The sequence below is a fragment of the Physeter macrocephalus genome, chromosome 17 (genome assembly GCF_002837175.3).
Source record: "Physeter macrocephalus isolate SW-GA chromosome 17, ASM283717v5, whole genome shotgun sequence".
NCBI classification, from domain to species: Eukaryota; Metazoa; Chordata; class Mammalia; order Artiodactyla; family Physeteridae; genus Physeter; species Physeter macrocephalus.
Window position 1 is genome coordinate 25,775,008 of NC_041230.1, and position 16,801 is coordinate 25,791,808.

The 16,801-nt window shown below is 36.2% G+C and overlaps 2 protein-coding genes across 12 annotated transcripts in view; one reads left to right on the forward strand and one right to left on the reverse strand.

The window, feature by feature from the left end:
- RPGRIP1L (RPGRIP1 like) overlaps window positions 1-16,801 on the reverse strand; it is a 118,983-nt gene that overhangs the window by 51,667 nt on the left and 50,515 nt on the right. For all 11 annotated transcript variants that reach the window (XR_008615479.1, XR_008615478.1, XR_003676484.1 and 8 more), the window contains exons 16-22: window positions 16,129-16,280; window positions 11,624-12,002; window positions 8,244-8,434; window positions 8,050-8,130; window positions 6,652-6,753; window positions 6,052-6,214; window positions 4,937-5,010 (exon numbers count right to left, since the gene is read on the reverse strand). Coding sequence is in view for 5 of the 11 variants with exons in the window: in XM_028477622.2 (XP_028333423.1) it covers window positions 4,937-5,010; window positions 6,052-6,214; window positions 6,652-6,753; window positions 8,050-8,130; window positions 8,244-8,434; window positions 11,624-12,002; window positions 16,129-16,280 (1,142 nt within the window). In the remaining 6 variants the exon portion in view is untranslated. The remainder of the gene's footprint in view (window positions 1-4,936; window positions 5,011-6,051; window positions 6,215-6,651; window positions 6,754-8,049; window positions 8,131-8,243; window positions 8,435-11,623; window positions 12,003-16,128; window positions 16,281-16,801) is intronic.
- HNRNPA1L3 (heterogeneous nuclear ribonucleoprotein A1 like 3) lies at window positions 12,392-14,209 on the forward strand. Its single transcript, XM_055078940.1, is given in 3 exon segments — window positions 12,392-13,058; window positions 13,061-13,389; window positions 13,391-14,209. Coding segments are annotated over 3 exon segments (1,095 nt in total). The 5' UTR covers window positions 12,392-12,412; the 3' UTR covers window positions 13,511-14,209.

Here is a 16,801-nt window from a genome sequence, read left to right on the forward strand (position 1 = left end):
CCTGCATCGGCAGGCGGACTCGCAACCACCGCGCCACCAGGGAAGCCCTCTCTCAAATTCTTATGCTTTTGTTTCTTTGGCCTATAATGTCCCCTCCTCTGCTTCCACTAATTCTTAATCATCTTCAAGTCTTGGCTCAAGCTTCACTAACTCTAGGAAGCCATCCTTGATGAGGGTCCCTCATGCTGAGTTAGGCACCCCTCCTGAAGGCTCCCACAGCAGCTGTGCATTCCATTCTCCTAGCGCTGACCACTGCATTGTAATTGTGTTTGCCCTAGACTGTGAATTTTTTGAGGCTAGGGATTATTTCTTGTATAATACACAGTAGATGCTAATGAATAAAGAATTGCTGTGAGAACTATAAGGAGATATTACACAGCACGTGCTTAGCACATATTAGATATTCAGTAGTACCTTCCCTTCCAAAGAAAGCTATGTATTCCTGTCCTGAGATTTCTACCTGAAGCAGTTCTTAAAGAGGAGACAAAAGAAGAAACTAATGAGCCACAAGTATTTTTATGCTTAAAAGTTACTATCAACAATCAGATAAAATGACATCCTGTGTCTCCTGGTATCAATGCACTGAAAAGGACACAGCACTGCTCCTGTAGTATTCCTACCAAAACGAATAACCTGAATCACACAAATCCAAATTGAAGGACATTTTACAATATAAATGGCCTGCATTCTTAAAAAATGTCAATGTTATGAAAGACCAACTCAATGGAAGGCTGAGGAACCATTACGCATTAAAGGAGGCTAAAGAGGAATGAAAACTAAATGCAATGTGTGATCTGGATTTGATCCTGGACCAGATTAATAACATGCTATAAAGGATAATACCGGGACAACTGGCAAAATTTTAATAAGAACTGTAGATTACAGTATTATTATTCTGAAGTATTTAGGGGTAAAGGGGCATGATCTCTGCAACTATCAAATGATTCATTACAACTATGTATGTAAGGATGTGTGTTTATGATGTATACATACTGCATATAAGCATATATAGGAGAGAGAAGAGAAATGATTAAAAAAAGAGTATAAGCAAATGTTAACAACTGATGAATCTGAGTGAAACGTATTCAGGAGTTCTTTGTACTGCTTATGGAATCTTTAAAGAAAAAGGTTCCATGACTCATATTAAACGATTTGCAAAAGTAGCACACAGAAAAACTGGTACAATCACTTGAAAATGCTATATTTCAACATTATGATGATCTCTTATTTTGTTCCTGTGCTTACAGATTACACTATTTTACTGTATTTGTTATATAATTTAACAAAACTAAATTTCACCTATGAACATAAGATTCTGGTCATTACCTTCTACTAAAAGTAGAATTTTTAAAACCACATGGGAGCTGATTAATGGCTACCAAGGCATAAAGCATTGCTTAAAATAGCTGCTTGCTTTAAACGATATTCACACTTCCGAGACAGCATCTAAAACCATTATAGGAAATCACATTTTGGAATGGTAGTGAAGGCTGTATTAGGCTGTAGCAAAGTAACACAAATTACTTTTCTGGAAGTAATAAGGAAAAAACCCAGCTTACTACAAAGGAAAAATATATGTGTACATTAGAATTCATTGAATATTTTAGAGGAATAGCTCTTTCACTAAGCTTCTTGGTTAAATCAAAGTTCTTTATTCTTAGTTAAGAGCTCTGTATAACTGCACTGAGATGCTAGCAACGTTGTCAATATATACATGATTCTGTTGAAAGTCTGATATAGGACTTCTCAACCTCAGCACTATTGACATTTTAGGCCAGATAGTTCTTTGTCGTGGGTCCTATGCTTTGCAGCATGTTTAGCAGCAACCCTGACTTCTAACCACTAGATGCCAGTAGTAGTCCCTCCCAGTGTGACAACCAAAAATGCCTCCAGACATTGCCAAAATGTCCCTTGGGTGGCAAAATTGCCCCCAGTTGAAAATCATTGGTCTAAGATGACATAATTTAGATAACATTTCTCCATACTTTGAAAGTTACTCTTAGATGATGAATACAGTGTTTAGAAAATAAAATTAACTGTTGCAATGTCTCCCTAGTCTCTCTTGGATAACATGCAAAGCATTTAGCCTTCACCATTGTAACTGAAGTCTTCTATCCCTTTCTACAGAAAGGCTTCTCCAGTTAGTGTATTCTTGACTTCTGAAACATAATGTGCATCCCTGCCTGCAGTAAAAATGCACATGATTTTCTCCCTGCTGCCATATATCCGCATCTTTGAGCTGTCACAGTTAAAGCAGGACAGTCCTTTCTACTGTGTGACTGGCCACAGCTGAATGGGTCAAAGGCGCACAACTGATAAAGATGGACCCAATCCAGAGGCCAGACGTGGCTTATCAGATCCTTCTCCTTGGGGCTGGGCATTTTGTGTGGCTATCTTTGGGCAGTAAGCAAGTGAAGCAGAAAAAGTCAGCTTAAAATGAGAAAAAGCAGACATGAAACTATGAGAAAGAGGGTGGGTGAGCCAGCTTGTGGGCATATCCTTAATGAATTCTATTGAAAAAGCACTCCAAATTTCTCCTTCCTCTGAACTTCCTTAATTAGTGGCATGACTGTCAGCAAGTCACCTTATTTCAAAATCTCAGTTTACTCATTTGGAAAATGAGGAGGATAGGCCCCAAACAGCTTTATTCTTTAGCTCAAATATCTGACTATTAATCATTGGTACTGTCTCCTGACTTTGTTTTATATTGTAATTTAACTGCTGAATTACTACTTGACTTTTTCATGAAAACATCTTCCCAATGAATGTAATGTTTCCTGAGGGCAGGGCCAGAACACTGTATCTACCTCCTTACGGAAGAGTGATCACAAACTGCAGATGGTGAATCCCTGGGAATCGCTGAGTTATAACAAGAGAGATGAGTGCTGTTTGTAGATTGGCTAGATAAATATACCCCTTGGTACTAGTCCTGTAGACCCTAGGACTGATTCAGTATCTCATATTGTTATGTTCAAAAGGCTAAACAATATAGCCTTTCAAAAATCGTGATAAAACTAAGCAGAGTCTTGCAGAACTACTGAGAAAGAAATGTGAACCATGTGAGAAAGAGATATCTGAATCAAGCTTGCAGGCTTACTACTCCTGATGTAATGAATGGAGTGTTCTTAGTAAAATGATGTGATGGTTAAATTTACATGTCAACTTGTTTGGGCCACGAGCTACCCAGACATTTGGTCAAACATTATTCTGGGTAAGTCTGTGAAGGTGTCTCTGGATGAGATTAACATTTGAATTGGCAGACTGAGTAAAGCCGATTATACTCTCTAATGTGGATGGGGCCTCATCCAATTAATTGAAGACCTGAATAGAACAAAAAGGCTGAGTAATAGGGAACTCTTCCTGCCTGACTGCCTTGAGCTGGGACATTGGTCTTTTCCTGCCCTTGAACTGAACTGAAACATCTACTCTTTGTAGGTCTCCTGCCTGCCTGCTTTCGGACAGAAACTCACACCATGGGCTCTCCTAGTTCTGAGGTCTTCCAACTCAGACTGGAACTAAGACATTGACTTCCTTGGGTCTCCAGCTTGTAGACTGCAGATCTTGGGACTCCATACTCTCCATAATCACGAGAGCCAATTCCTTTTAGTAACTTTCTTTCTCTCTCTATATAAATATATCTTATTGGTTCTGTTTCTTTGGAAAACTGACTGATACAAATGGCTAGACAGCTAAATTCCACACAGGAGGCTCATTTTCCCATTGATTCCCATTATCAAAAATTTCCAGTAGAGGGTAGAGAATTTCTATTCACTGAAATAATTTGATTTATTTTGATGAAATAATTTAACAATTTCAGATTTGACAAAGCAAATGAATTAAATTGAACTAAATGCTATAATTAAGTCTTCAGGCAACCATATGCAAGATTCCTTTTTTAATTTATCAATTTTGAACAATAATGATTCCATATATCAGTATACTGTATGTTAGATGATGTTATTATAATTAATAATTATATAATAATAATTATAATAAAACTTTGGACAGATGAGTTGTTCTGTTTATATTTATAATCATCTGTTTGTATTTGTCAATCACGGAAACAACGGATTTCTCTATTTTATGGAGGCATCTGTGACAACTGAAATGTTCTGTTTTATGGGCTTGTTCTGCAGAGAGATTAAGCTAAGAATGTGAGATTTTAAGAGTTGAAATAAGTATTGCAATTCTTAAAAATAAAGTAGAAATTCTAAAGAAAAGGAATACCATTAATCATTTCAGGAAGATTAATGTAGATGAATAGAAAAAGCTAGCACTTTACTTACATTTACTTTATAAAAACTTTTTCTCCCCTTACAATGAAAAATGCTCTGGTAAGTGGGACACTTCCTATGTAAATTAAAGTATAATTTTCTTCTCAAAATTTCAATTTACATACTACTTTTCAGCAATGTGCTACAAAACAAGAGAAGTATACCTATATGAAATTAATTACCTTCTAAGGGTTTAATTTTTTGGCAGAATGAAATAACTTTAATAGCTTATCAGTGACATATTTAGATAACTTACACATGTGAATAGTCTATGAATTCACATGTGTAAGTTATTATAGTTTTAAATGCAATCTCACATTTTGAATTCTTTAAAGTTCAGATTTGATTTACTACATCTTTGTATAATGGTTCTGAAAAGGAGTCAGAGAAGTCAGCTGGTTTTAGCATGTAACTATTGAAGCTACTGATGTTAGGTACTCTTAAACATGTAAGCAAAAATAACGCTTACATGTTATGGTCTGTTACATAATGAAAGTGTAAAAAAAATTTTCTTGCATGATTACTTGGATAAGATTATGATAACACATTAAAATTTTTCCAGAAATATTCTGCCTGAAGATTTTCATACATGAAGACTGATAAACTATGAATGAAAAGCAGCTTTATCTCAGAACATTTCTGGTTGATATCAGGCTACTGACCTGTTTGATGTTCTTGGCGATAGGACCTGGAATAATACACTCATCACTGTCAGAAGCTGATCTGCCTTCTTCTTCTGTTAAAAAATAAAATTTTATTGGTTTAAATCTTTTAAACCAATTATATCTGCACCTTGTGACATGGAGAGAAATAAGCATACATTACAAGGATAACCTTAAAAGAACAATATGGTAATCATGTCTGGATTTTTTTAGCAGTAAAGATATTTATATTACATTTTAGAAAAGAGAAAAAAATGACTGAAAAATTCCAGGTTTAGTTTTAGCAGAAACAAAGGAAATAAGAATGTAGCTTGTTCTAATACGAAATTTAAAAAAATTTTTTTTAAAGAGAAGAACATGGTAATAATGTCTAACAGCCTAACCAATACTACTGTGTAAAAATCAAGTTATTCCTACTATTTAAAAACATTTTTAAAGGTTTTACAGCTTTATTGCAGTAAACTGACATGTAATAAACAACATAAATTTAAAGTACAAAATCTGTATTTACATTCTGAAACTATATATTTTGACAAATATGTAATTCTGTGAAACCACCACCACAATTAAGATAGTGAACATATCTATCACCCCCCCAAATTTCCTCATGCCCCCTTGTATTCTCTTTCCTTCTGCACCTTTCCATCCCCGTTCGTCCTTCCCTAGGCAACCACTTAAATGCTTTCTGTCACAACAGATTAATCTGTTTGACTTTTCTAGGTGTTTACATAAATTATATCATGATGCAAGTTGTCTTTTATTGGTCTGAGTTCTTAGTTTTAATTTTTAAAAAGTCAAGTCCTCTAGAATAACCCAGATAACAGTACTGAACCCAAAGAGGCTATAAAGTCACTTAAAATATAAACTGGGAACATGGTCAGCCACAATACTTGCATTCTGTTGTGGTGCTCCAAGTTGAAATGAGAAGATATGCAACAATTCCACCTGACCACAGCTGACCAGACTGACCTATATATCCCATCATTTCTGTGAAGAAACAGCTATCAGGAAGTACAGTCACTATTAAATGAAGATGTTCTATGAGGCATGCACGCTCTAACAGATTAAAAAAAACAGAGTTAAGGAAATAATGTTAATTTAAAAAAGAAAGTCACCTTCTGGTTCCAGTTCTTCAGTTATTTCTGTTTCATCTTCAGAAGAAGTCAAAGTTCGTTCTGCAAGCTGACCCTCAGAGAGTAAAGACACATCATCATCTTTTCCTTGTTGCACCTTCTCTGTATTCTCTTCTACCTTATCTACACTGCTTTCCTGAGAAACCTGAAGAAATAAAAGCACGCTGATATATTATTGCTTAGATCACATTTATAGCATTCTTGCTGAAGCACTTGAATGATAATTAAGCATGTAAATATGCACTACATGCACTATATATATGAGTCATTAGAAAATAATCACTTAAGCTGTATAAATGAAAATATGCAGATAAATTAAAATGTGATTATAAACTAAGAATAAAAAAGCATTAATCTCAAAATGAATTTTACATTATACTTTAATTCACATATGTATTTACTACCTACTAATGTCTGCTTGATTGTAACTGTTATACTTGTCATATTTTTGACATTTCTATTCCAAGGAAGTCATATATAAAAACAGGATCAAGGATATGATTTCTTGATCCATGTCAATGCAAAGACAAAGTCTTTAAAAAAAAAAAAACCTTTCAAAATAATTTTAATACAAACACATACCTCAGGAATATGTGAAACAGTTGGCATATTAATTTCTATTTCTGGCATATGTTCCACTTCTGGTGAAATTTCCTTCATATCTTCAGAAGGAGTACAGGTCTCCTTACATTAATGTGAAAACATGCATGTATGTTATTTTGTATTTATTATTAAATCCCAAATCATGATAAGACTTTTTCACACACACACACATACACACGCACACGCACACTTAGGATTTACTCTCTTAATAATTTTCATATATAAAATATAGTAGTGTTAATTATACTTATCATGTTGGACATGACATCCCTAGTACATCCCTAGTACTTATTTATCTTATAACTGGAAGTTTGTACCCTTTGACCACCTTCATCCAATTGTCCCTCCCCCATCCCCTGCTTCTGGTAACCAGAAATCTGATCTCTTTCTCTATGAGTCTGTTTGGTTTTGAAGTATAATTGACTTACAAGTCTATGTTAGTTCCTGTTACATAACACAGTGATTCTCTATTTCTTTACATTTCAAAATGATCACTACAATAAGTCTAGTTATGATATGTCACCATACAAAGATACTACATAGTTACTGACTATATTCCTCACATTGTACATTTCATACCTGTGACCCATTTATTTTACAACTGGAAGTTTGTATCTCCTTTCCTCTTTCATCTATTTGTTTACCTCCCCCCCACCCCGTCTCCTCTGACAACCACATTTGTTCTATCTGTAACTCTGTTTCTGTTTTGTTATGTTTGCTCATTTGCTTGTTTGTTTTTTTGGATAAGATCTCTTTACTTAGATATAGATTGAGAAGAGAAGAGGTCTAGGTCTGAAGTTTGACTGCTGAGGTACTTCAACACTTAGAGTTATGGTCCAGGAGAAGGAGAAGAATAACTGGCGAAATTGGAGGAAAACTAGGAAGGCATGGTATCCCCGAGGCCAAGAGTAAAAGGAGCAAGTATTCCATTGTGTCAAAGGTTACTGGGAGATTAAGATGGAGACTGAGAATTGGCCACTGTGAAAAGTGGCAAAGTGAAAGTCATTGTGACCTTAGCAAGAGTGGCTTTAAGGAGGAAAACGTTTTACTAGTGTGAGCAAGGAACAGTATGAGGAAAGGGAGGTGGAATTAAGACAACTTTTTGAAGAGTTTTGTTCTGTTTTGCTTTATGGTAAATGGGGGCAGAGGATTCAGGCAGTATCTGGAGAGAGATATGGGGCCAAAGGAGGGTTCAGATCAAAGAGTAAGAACATTTAACACTTACACAGTGCCAAATTACAAAGGTAACATTTTAAGGGAAGAAGAAGTATTTTATTTATCTGTTTCCATTTAAATCAGGGAGGGTATACTATATCATTTATTCCAAATATTTGTTATGGGAAAAATAAATTAGTATTTTGAGTGTTTACTACTTACAGAACGCTGATGTGGTGTGATATCCACAAAAGATACCTTCTTATCTTTAGGTGTTAAACGTCTTGGTTTAGGTGTTGGTGCCTAAGATAAACCAATATGTCAAACTGAGAATGACGAACATACCTTTCAGATTTTTTTTTCTCTTTTATGTGGCTATTTACTTTTATAGGAAATTCAAAGTCACTGTTACTCACTACAACTAGTGTGCTAACAGACGATGTTGGAGGTAGTCTTTGAACAACTTCAGACTCTTCTTTGTGTACGAAATTCCCTAAGTCTTCAGTTGTTATGGATCCACTTGGTGGAAGGTAAGCAAATTTCCATTTCAATATAACATGGATGCTTCCTGCAGGATGCTTTTTATGATCTGTTAACTCAAATATTCCTGTCAAATTACAAAAAGAATTTTAATTAATGCCAGAGTGAAGTTTTATTACCATAAAAATTAAAGAAGAGCAAAAAGAACTACCCACAACTTATTAAAAATAAGTCTGGCTTTTACTCACAAGTCAAATGACTTAAGAGAACAAAATAAGACAAAAGGATCTATGATAGGTTCATCTCTCAAGCAGACTGCTTTCAGAAGTTAAGGCCTCAAAGATAATACTGATTCAAAGATGAGATAAATGACTTATAAATATTTTAATTCACTGAAATTAAATTCAGAGATTCTTCAGAATTCTTAGCCTTCCTCTAAGATACTATCTGGGTTATAGCTCAGATAACAAGCTTCATTTTGACTTGATACTCTTGTGTGTCTGTAGAAAAATATATTAAAACTTCAAAATTTCAAATAATTTATGTATCCTAAGGAGTCTTTATATTACTACATAATTCTAATTTTAAATACATTTTAGTGGGATTTGTTAAATTATTCCAACTTAATAGTAGCACAGCAAAAAATGTCCATAAAATAAACAAACCACCCAAAACATACAGCAGTAACAAAAAGTATCACCTAGCTGAACACATAATATTGAGTCACAAATTCTAATCATTATACTAGAGTTTTCAGTATGAAAATCCCTGACATGAAAAAAACAAACCTATATTTCAAGCATAACTTTTGTTTATGGGTATCCATTACTTGGTTCTCAAGTGTTTGACACTTCTTTTAATGGCTGGCTAGGAAAGAAAAAACTAAACAACTCTAGACTTTAGGTAGCAAAAAGGATATAGGTGGAATATAGGGAGGTGAGAAACTTCTACTACAGGCACAGGCGAGACAGAATGGCTGAGTGAAGAGATCAGTAAATATATTCCACAAAAAGCAATGATAACACTGGATAAAATGAACAGAAATAATCATTTAAGAACTCTGGAAACTGATCAAAGGTGTACAACAAATTAAGAAGCATTTATTTAAGAAAATCTACTGAACCTCAGTAAAGACAGTGGGGGTCAGAAAAGACACTAGTATGCTACTTGTCCCTGGCTGAATGTGAGACTTGTAGACTGTCTGAACTTTGAATGCATTACCCAAGCCATACACTGATCCATAGGCAAAGAGTGGAAGCCTGCCAGCTCAAGTTGTTTAAACACAACTCTCAACAACCACTGGCTGACCACTAAACTATGTTCAGGCTTAAAATTAAAACAAGAATAAAACAAGCAAACAAAAACTTAGCAGAGACATCAGTGGCTATAGTGAGGGAAAAAGACTACAGAAGTAGTCCAGGCAAGTCACCAAACAAACAACAACAGCAACAGCAACCCTGTGGAGGGCTGGAATCTAGAGATGTTACAATATAGTGTCCTAAATGTCCAATTTTAAACAAGAACAAAAATTCATGAGATATGCAAAGAAACAGGAGACAAAATGTCATCCACAGATACTTTCTGAGGGCATCCAGATGTTAGACTTAGTAGGCAAAGACCTCAGAGCAGCTACTATAAATATGTTCAAAGAGCTAAAAGAAACCATATTTAAAGAATTAAAGGAAAGTGTGATGACAATGACTTATAAAACAGAGAATATAATAAAGAGATAGAAATTATAAGAAAAGAGAACTAGAATATATTGTACAACACAGGGAATATAGCCAATATTTTATAATAACTATAAATGGAGTATAACCCTTAAAAATTACAAATCACTATGTTGTATACCTATAACATATAATATTATGCATCAACTATATCTCAACAAAAAAAGAGACAGTTAAAAAGGAATTCTGGAGTTAGAAAGTATAATTACTGAAAAGAAAAAATTCAATCGAGGGCCTGAGTAGGAGATATGAGCTGCAGAAGAAAGAACGTGAAGACTGATCAACAGTGATTATCCAATCTGAAGAGAAAAAATGAAAAAAAATCAACAGAGCCTCAGAGAACTGTAGGACACCATTAAACATATGAACATATGTGTAACGGGAATCTAAGAAGGGGAAGAAAGGGCAGAAAAAATAACTGAAGAAGTAAGGGCAGAAAACTCCCCAAATTTGGTGCATAACAGTACCCTACACGTACAGAAGCTCAAAAGATTCCAAGTAGAATAAGCACAAAGGGATCCACACCTAAACACATTAGAGTTGAATTGTCAAAAGCCAAAAAAAAAAAAAAAATCTTGAAAACTGTATCATGTAGAAGGGAACCATAATAAGATTAACAGATGATTTCTCATTAGAAACAACGGATGCCAGAATCAACTGTCTGATGTACTCAAAGTGCTTAAAGAAAATAAACCTGACAACTAAGAATACGATATCCAGCAACACTATCCTTCAGAAAATAAAAGCTAAAATATAAAGACATTCCCAAATAACAATGATTAAGTGAACTCATTGCCGGCAGACCTGACTTACAAGACATATTAAAAGAGTTTCTTCAGGCTAAAAGCAAGTGACACCAGATGGTTACTCAAATCAACATGAAGGAACAGATGTGAATAAAGGTAATTACATGGGTAATTATAAAACACAGTATAAATATGTTTTTCCTCTTAACTGATTTAAAAAACAACTGCATAAAACAATAATTATAAAATTATAATCCTGGACTTATAACATGTAAAGATAAAAAAATATATGAAATAATAACACAAAAGAGGGGGAGGAAATAGAGCTATTTGGAGTAAGAAAATGACACCAGATAGTAACTCAAATCCAAATGAGGAAATAAAGAATATCAGAGATGGTAAATATGTAAGTTAATATAAAAGTCTTCTATAATTATATATATTCTCCCTTCTCTTAAAGGACAAAGTTATATAAAGCAATAATTATTATAACATTGTACTGTTGGGTTTATAACATACACAGGCATACTATGTACATATATATGACAACAATATCACAAAGGAGGGGGGAGGGAATGGAATTATACTGGAGCAGACTTTCTAAATTTTAATGGAGTTATTAGCATTAAGTTTGACTGTGGAAAGCTGAGGTGCATACTGTAATCCCTGGAACAACTACTAAGAAAATAACTAAAACAATATTATGGGCCCAAAGTTTAAGATTATCTGAGAAGGCTAGGAAGATTGTTACAAACAGATCATATCCATAACACTGAGGTATAATTTAGGTGGTGTTTTTTTTTTTTTAAACAATTTCATGGATTCAAGAAATAGGCTTACCTGAAATACACCGGTCATGTGCCAATGAAATCAGAGGCACACTGACTTTTCCTATGTAAATATCCTCCTGGGTATCACTATCATCAAACACATAAAAACTCAGAGACTCTGACTTAAGGTATCGATCCAAATCCATATTCATTGGCACTGGGAAACACATATGATCATCAAACTGTGGATCACTGCTATTGGGAATGATGGCTGTGTCATGGTCTGCAAAGTCAGAAAACTTGTATACAACATATGGGTGTGGCTGAAGGTGGCTTGCTCGGGACTGCAGGCGGCTGCAGCATTTTACTGTAACATGAAGTTCATTTAAGTTGCCATCTGTGGAATCAGTAGAACCGAGCTGAGCAGTTTTGGGTGCTTGCTGACTTAACTGGAAAAACATACATATTTATATCATAGTAATAATACAGTGAAAAGTAAACAACAGCTGCCAACCCCCAAACAAAATAATTTTGCAGATGGACAAAAAGCTGCAGATTTTCACTTCAAAGTTAATTTCTCAGTAAAAGACTCTTGACTCTTATTAAAAACCAATATTCTCTAGAATGTACGTACAGATGCTATTAGCAGCAAATATAGAAGACTGAGCATACATGTAGAGATTGCTGTTAAAACCAAATAAAGCCAAGAAAATAGTTAATCTGATATTCTTTAATTCTATTTAATAATTAACAGGTAAAGTGAGCAGTTAGGTCCAAGACAAATATCCCCTAGTTCACAATTTTATTAAGAGCTACTCCTTCCTTTATGCCCGTGGACGCCGCCAGGTAAGCATCGTCGATGTCTCCCCCCTCCACTGCCGTCATGTCTAAGTCAGAGTCACCCAAAGAGCCCGAACAGCTGCGGAAGCTCTTCATCGGAGGTTTGAGCTTTGAAACAACCGATGACAGTCTGAGGAGCCATTCTGGGCAGTGGGGAACGCTCACAGACTGTGTGGAAATGAGGGATCCAAACACCAGGCGCTCCAGAGGCTTCGGGTTTGTCACGTATGCCACTGTGGAGGAGGTGGGTGCAGCCATGAAGGCAAGGCCACACGAGGTGGATGGAAGAGTTGTGGAACCAAAGAGGGCCGTCTCAAGAGAAGATTCTCAAAGACCTGGTGTCCACTTAACTGTGAAAAAGATTTTTGTTGGTGGCATTAAAGAAGACACTGAAGAACATCACCTAAGAGATTATTTTGAACAGTACGGGAAAATTGAAGTGATTGAAGTCATGACTGACCGAGGCAGCGGCAAAAAGAGAGGCTTTGCTTTCGTAACCTTTGATGACCATGACTCCGTAGACAAGACTGTCATTCAGAAATACCACACTGTGAATGGCCACAACTGTGAAGTAAGGAAAGCCCTATCTCAGCAAGAGATGGCTAGTGCCTCATCCAGCCAAAGAGGTCGAAGTGGTTCTGGAAACTTTGGTGGTGGTCGTGGAGGTGATTTGGTGGGAATGACAACTTTGGTCATGGAGGAAACTTCAGTGGTCGAGCTGGCTTTGGTGGCAGCTGCGGTGGCGGTGGCTATGGTGGCAGTGGGGATGGCTATAATGGATTTGGTAACGATGGAAGCAATTTTGGAGGTGGTGGAAGCTACGATGATTTTGGCAGTTACAACAATCAATCTTCAAATATTGGGCCCATGAAAGGAGGAAACTTTGGAGGCAGAAGTTCTGGCCCCTATGGTGGTGGAGGCCAATACTTTGCCAAACCCCGAAACCAAGGTAGCTATGGTGGTTCCAGCAGCAGCAGTGGCTATGGCAGCGGCAGAGGTTTTGATTACTGCCAGGAAACAAAGCTTAGCAGGAGAGGAGAGCCAGAGAAGTGACGGGGAAGCTACAGGTTACAACAGATTTGTGAACTCAGCCAAGCACAGTGGTGGCAGGGCCTAGATGCTACAGAGAAGACATGTTTTAGACAATACTCATGTGTATGGGCAAAAAAACTCGGGGACTGTATTTGTGACTAATTGTATAAAAGGTTCTTTTAGTTTCTGTTCTATGGAAAGTGTAAAGCATTCCAACAAAGGGTTTTAATGTAGATTTTTTTTTTTGCACCCATGCTGTTGATTGCTAAGTGTAATAGTCTGATCATGATGCTGAATAAATGTGTCTTTAAAAAAAAAAAGGAGCTACTCCTTCAACCATTCCAGTTATTCTGATCATATCGCATTCTTAAGTGAGAAACCAATGAATTTGATGGTACCCATCCACAGAGATGATTTTGTTATATTTGGGTTGGCCCTCATCCTGAACCAATGTGATCTGGGGAAGCAGATACCTGAGGCCAAGGAACAAGAAAACAGAGTGAGAGATAAACACTGGAGGGGTAAAACCTTGGATTGGAAGGACATTTCAGAAGAGAGATGAGCAAAGGGAGTTGTCAGGCAGGGTCGGAAACTACTCTGTGGCCCTTTCTGGGACTAGTACTCAGGCAGTCAGCGCACAAGTATTCTAGCAAACACCTGCATTGACTAACTGCTAAGCCTTCCATAGCTGATGTGATCGGGGACAAAGAATGTAGTGTTGCAGTGCCTTGTGGTGTTAGATAATTCTCTACCTTCCTTACAGGGACCCATCTTTCACTGCATTTTTGAATCTGGATTGAACATCTGGAACTTTTGATTCTAGAGAAGTTTACTGGAGAAGGAAAACAGAACCGAAGTCATAATCTCCTTGGTGGAGACATCTGGTGGTGTGGAGAGGGGAAATCTGAGAAGGGAATCACAACACTGCTTTCCCAGGGCTTGTTTGCATCCGGCTATAGAAGACTGAGTGGAAGGATTTACAAAGTACGCCCTCCGTTTCTCCCCCCGAGTCTACCCACAAAAGCTGAAATTCCAACAGTAAATGACTCATTCAACCCATAAACTGGGAGTCTAAAACTCTTTAAACCACAAAAATTAATAAATCATGTGGTTTCTCTATCTCTAATTCCCTTTTCCATAACACTGTTTCCCAAAGTGTGTTCTAAGAATACTAGTCCAGAAGGATGATCTCTGGGAAACGGGTGCCATTCTTTAAGTTTCGGAATCAATGTTATATTAGTCACGGTTCTTTTAATTGAAAGTTATGGAAACTAATTCCACCCAGCAAATACAATGAAAAGAGACTTTTATATAAGGCTACAGGGTTATTTCATAGAACTGTATAGCAGAAATGTGGTTGTATCTAAGGAAGGCAATGGGACTGGAAAACTACAGGAATTTACTCTCCATCTAGTTTCCATTTTTCTCTGTATGCTTGCTCATTATTCTCTTTCCAGTCCCATTTTCTTTCCTTTGCCATTTAACATGGTAGCAGATGGCTGTCCCACAGCTCCTAACTTTACATGTTCCAGGCATGGAGAGTCTTGCTTTCTCTTGATCTCAGAAAGCAGAATCTGATTCGCTCAGCTGGGGGCAGGTGGATATTCCTGAATCATTAGTCATAATTGGGTGGAGTGGGAGAGAACAGGATCACCAAACGTAAAGCTAGCCACTGGGGGCCCAGCCCCACGGATTAGAAGAGGGCAGGTCCAAATGAAAAAAGAGAATAATGACTTGAACAGACATTCCAAAATGTTTCTACTGTAGTCTATCCCTTTGTTATTTAACATAAGTGTATACTTTATGCTTCCTTTTGAGATTCACGTTATACATGAGAAGCCCTAAAGTCAAGGATCCTATTGAATTCTCCTCAATTCAGTGTTTTCTGCATTTACTGGATCATGGAATTCTTTTGGAAATATGGCTATTAAGACTCCATGAAACATAGTTTGGAAAATGCTGCTCTGAGGAATTGCACTCATACTTCGAATTCTCAAGAAAAGGATATTCATTTTATATTTTACTCTGCATTTCAGAAACCTAAAAGTTTCTGAAACAGCTTGGAAGAAGTTGGAAACAGTTGGAAAAAAGGAGAATAACTGAAAGTCCAATAATAGCTATCCATTTCCTTAACAGTAGGAATTGTAATGAAAGTCACTTGATGTGTAATAATCGTATTGCAATTCTCTTTTTCGAAAGTGTCCTGGATAGCACAAGGGAGTTCCTTTGTGGTAAAAGAGCAATTCTGTATCTTGATTGTGGTGGTAGTTACATGATTATATACACATGATAAAACTGCATTGAACTCCGCTTCTTCCTACACACACACACACACACACACACACACACACAAAGTAGTCGTGCACATGGCATGCGCACATAAGTGCATGTAAAAACTTACAAAATCTGGATAAAGTCTGTAGCCTAGTTAATAGTACTGTACCAACATCAATTTCCTGGTTTTGATACTACACTATAGTTACATAAAATATTATAATTGGGAGAAGCTGGGTGAAGGCTACACAGGACCTCTGTACTATTTTTGCTACTTCCTGTAAGTCTGTGATTATTTCAAAATAAAAAGTTAAAAAAAGCCACTTGATGGCTGTGAAAGAAAATGATTTCGGTTTAAAGCATGATAATATAAAGAAATACTATAAAATTTCTGTGTCATAAAAGGGTCGTAAAGTCAAACAAGCTTACCCATTGCATTTGCTCTGGCCCCTTAAAATTTGATGTTATATATCCCAAAGCCTTTGCCCGTTCTCGATAAAGTCGAATTGCTTGATCCATGGGAACTCTTAATCGGAACCAGTATTCCACTGTGCCAAAATTGGGGATGTCTCCTTTAGTTCCTACAAACCAATACATGACTCACTGTTAAAATAGTCCCATAAATCAGAATATATACCAGTAAAAAATACATCAATGGTATTATACATTAAAACTATAAATTTTATACTGAGTAAAATAATATATGACTCGCACAAATGATGTGTGATTGGCAAATAACAGAGATAAAGAAAATAAAGTTACTTCTGCAAGTACGAGTTCCACCGTATGTTAAATATTATTAAAAAATTATGTCAAACTACGTTTGAGTAGTCCGGTTTATACTATTTCAATCTTTCTAAAATATAAAGAAAAATCTAAACATTGAGTCAAACACTCCATGGATTCTTTCTGATGCTACTTTTTATTTTTTAACAAGTTGTACTCAATGTAGTCTGACAGATACAAAATGGAACCTCAAAATTATGAATGGAATATGAATTCAACTTTCAAGAAATCCTTGGCACCTTCCCATTTTCCTACTGTGCCGTAAGTACAGGGAAAAACACCATAGCTATGCCAGATCTATACCATATGTAATATA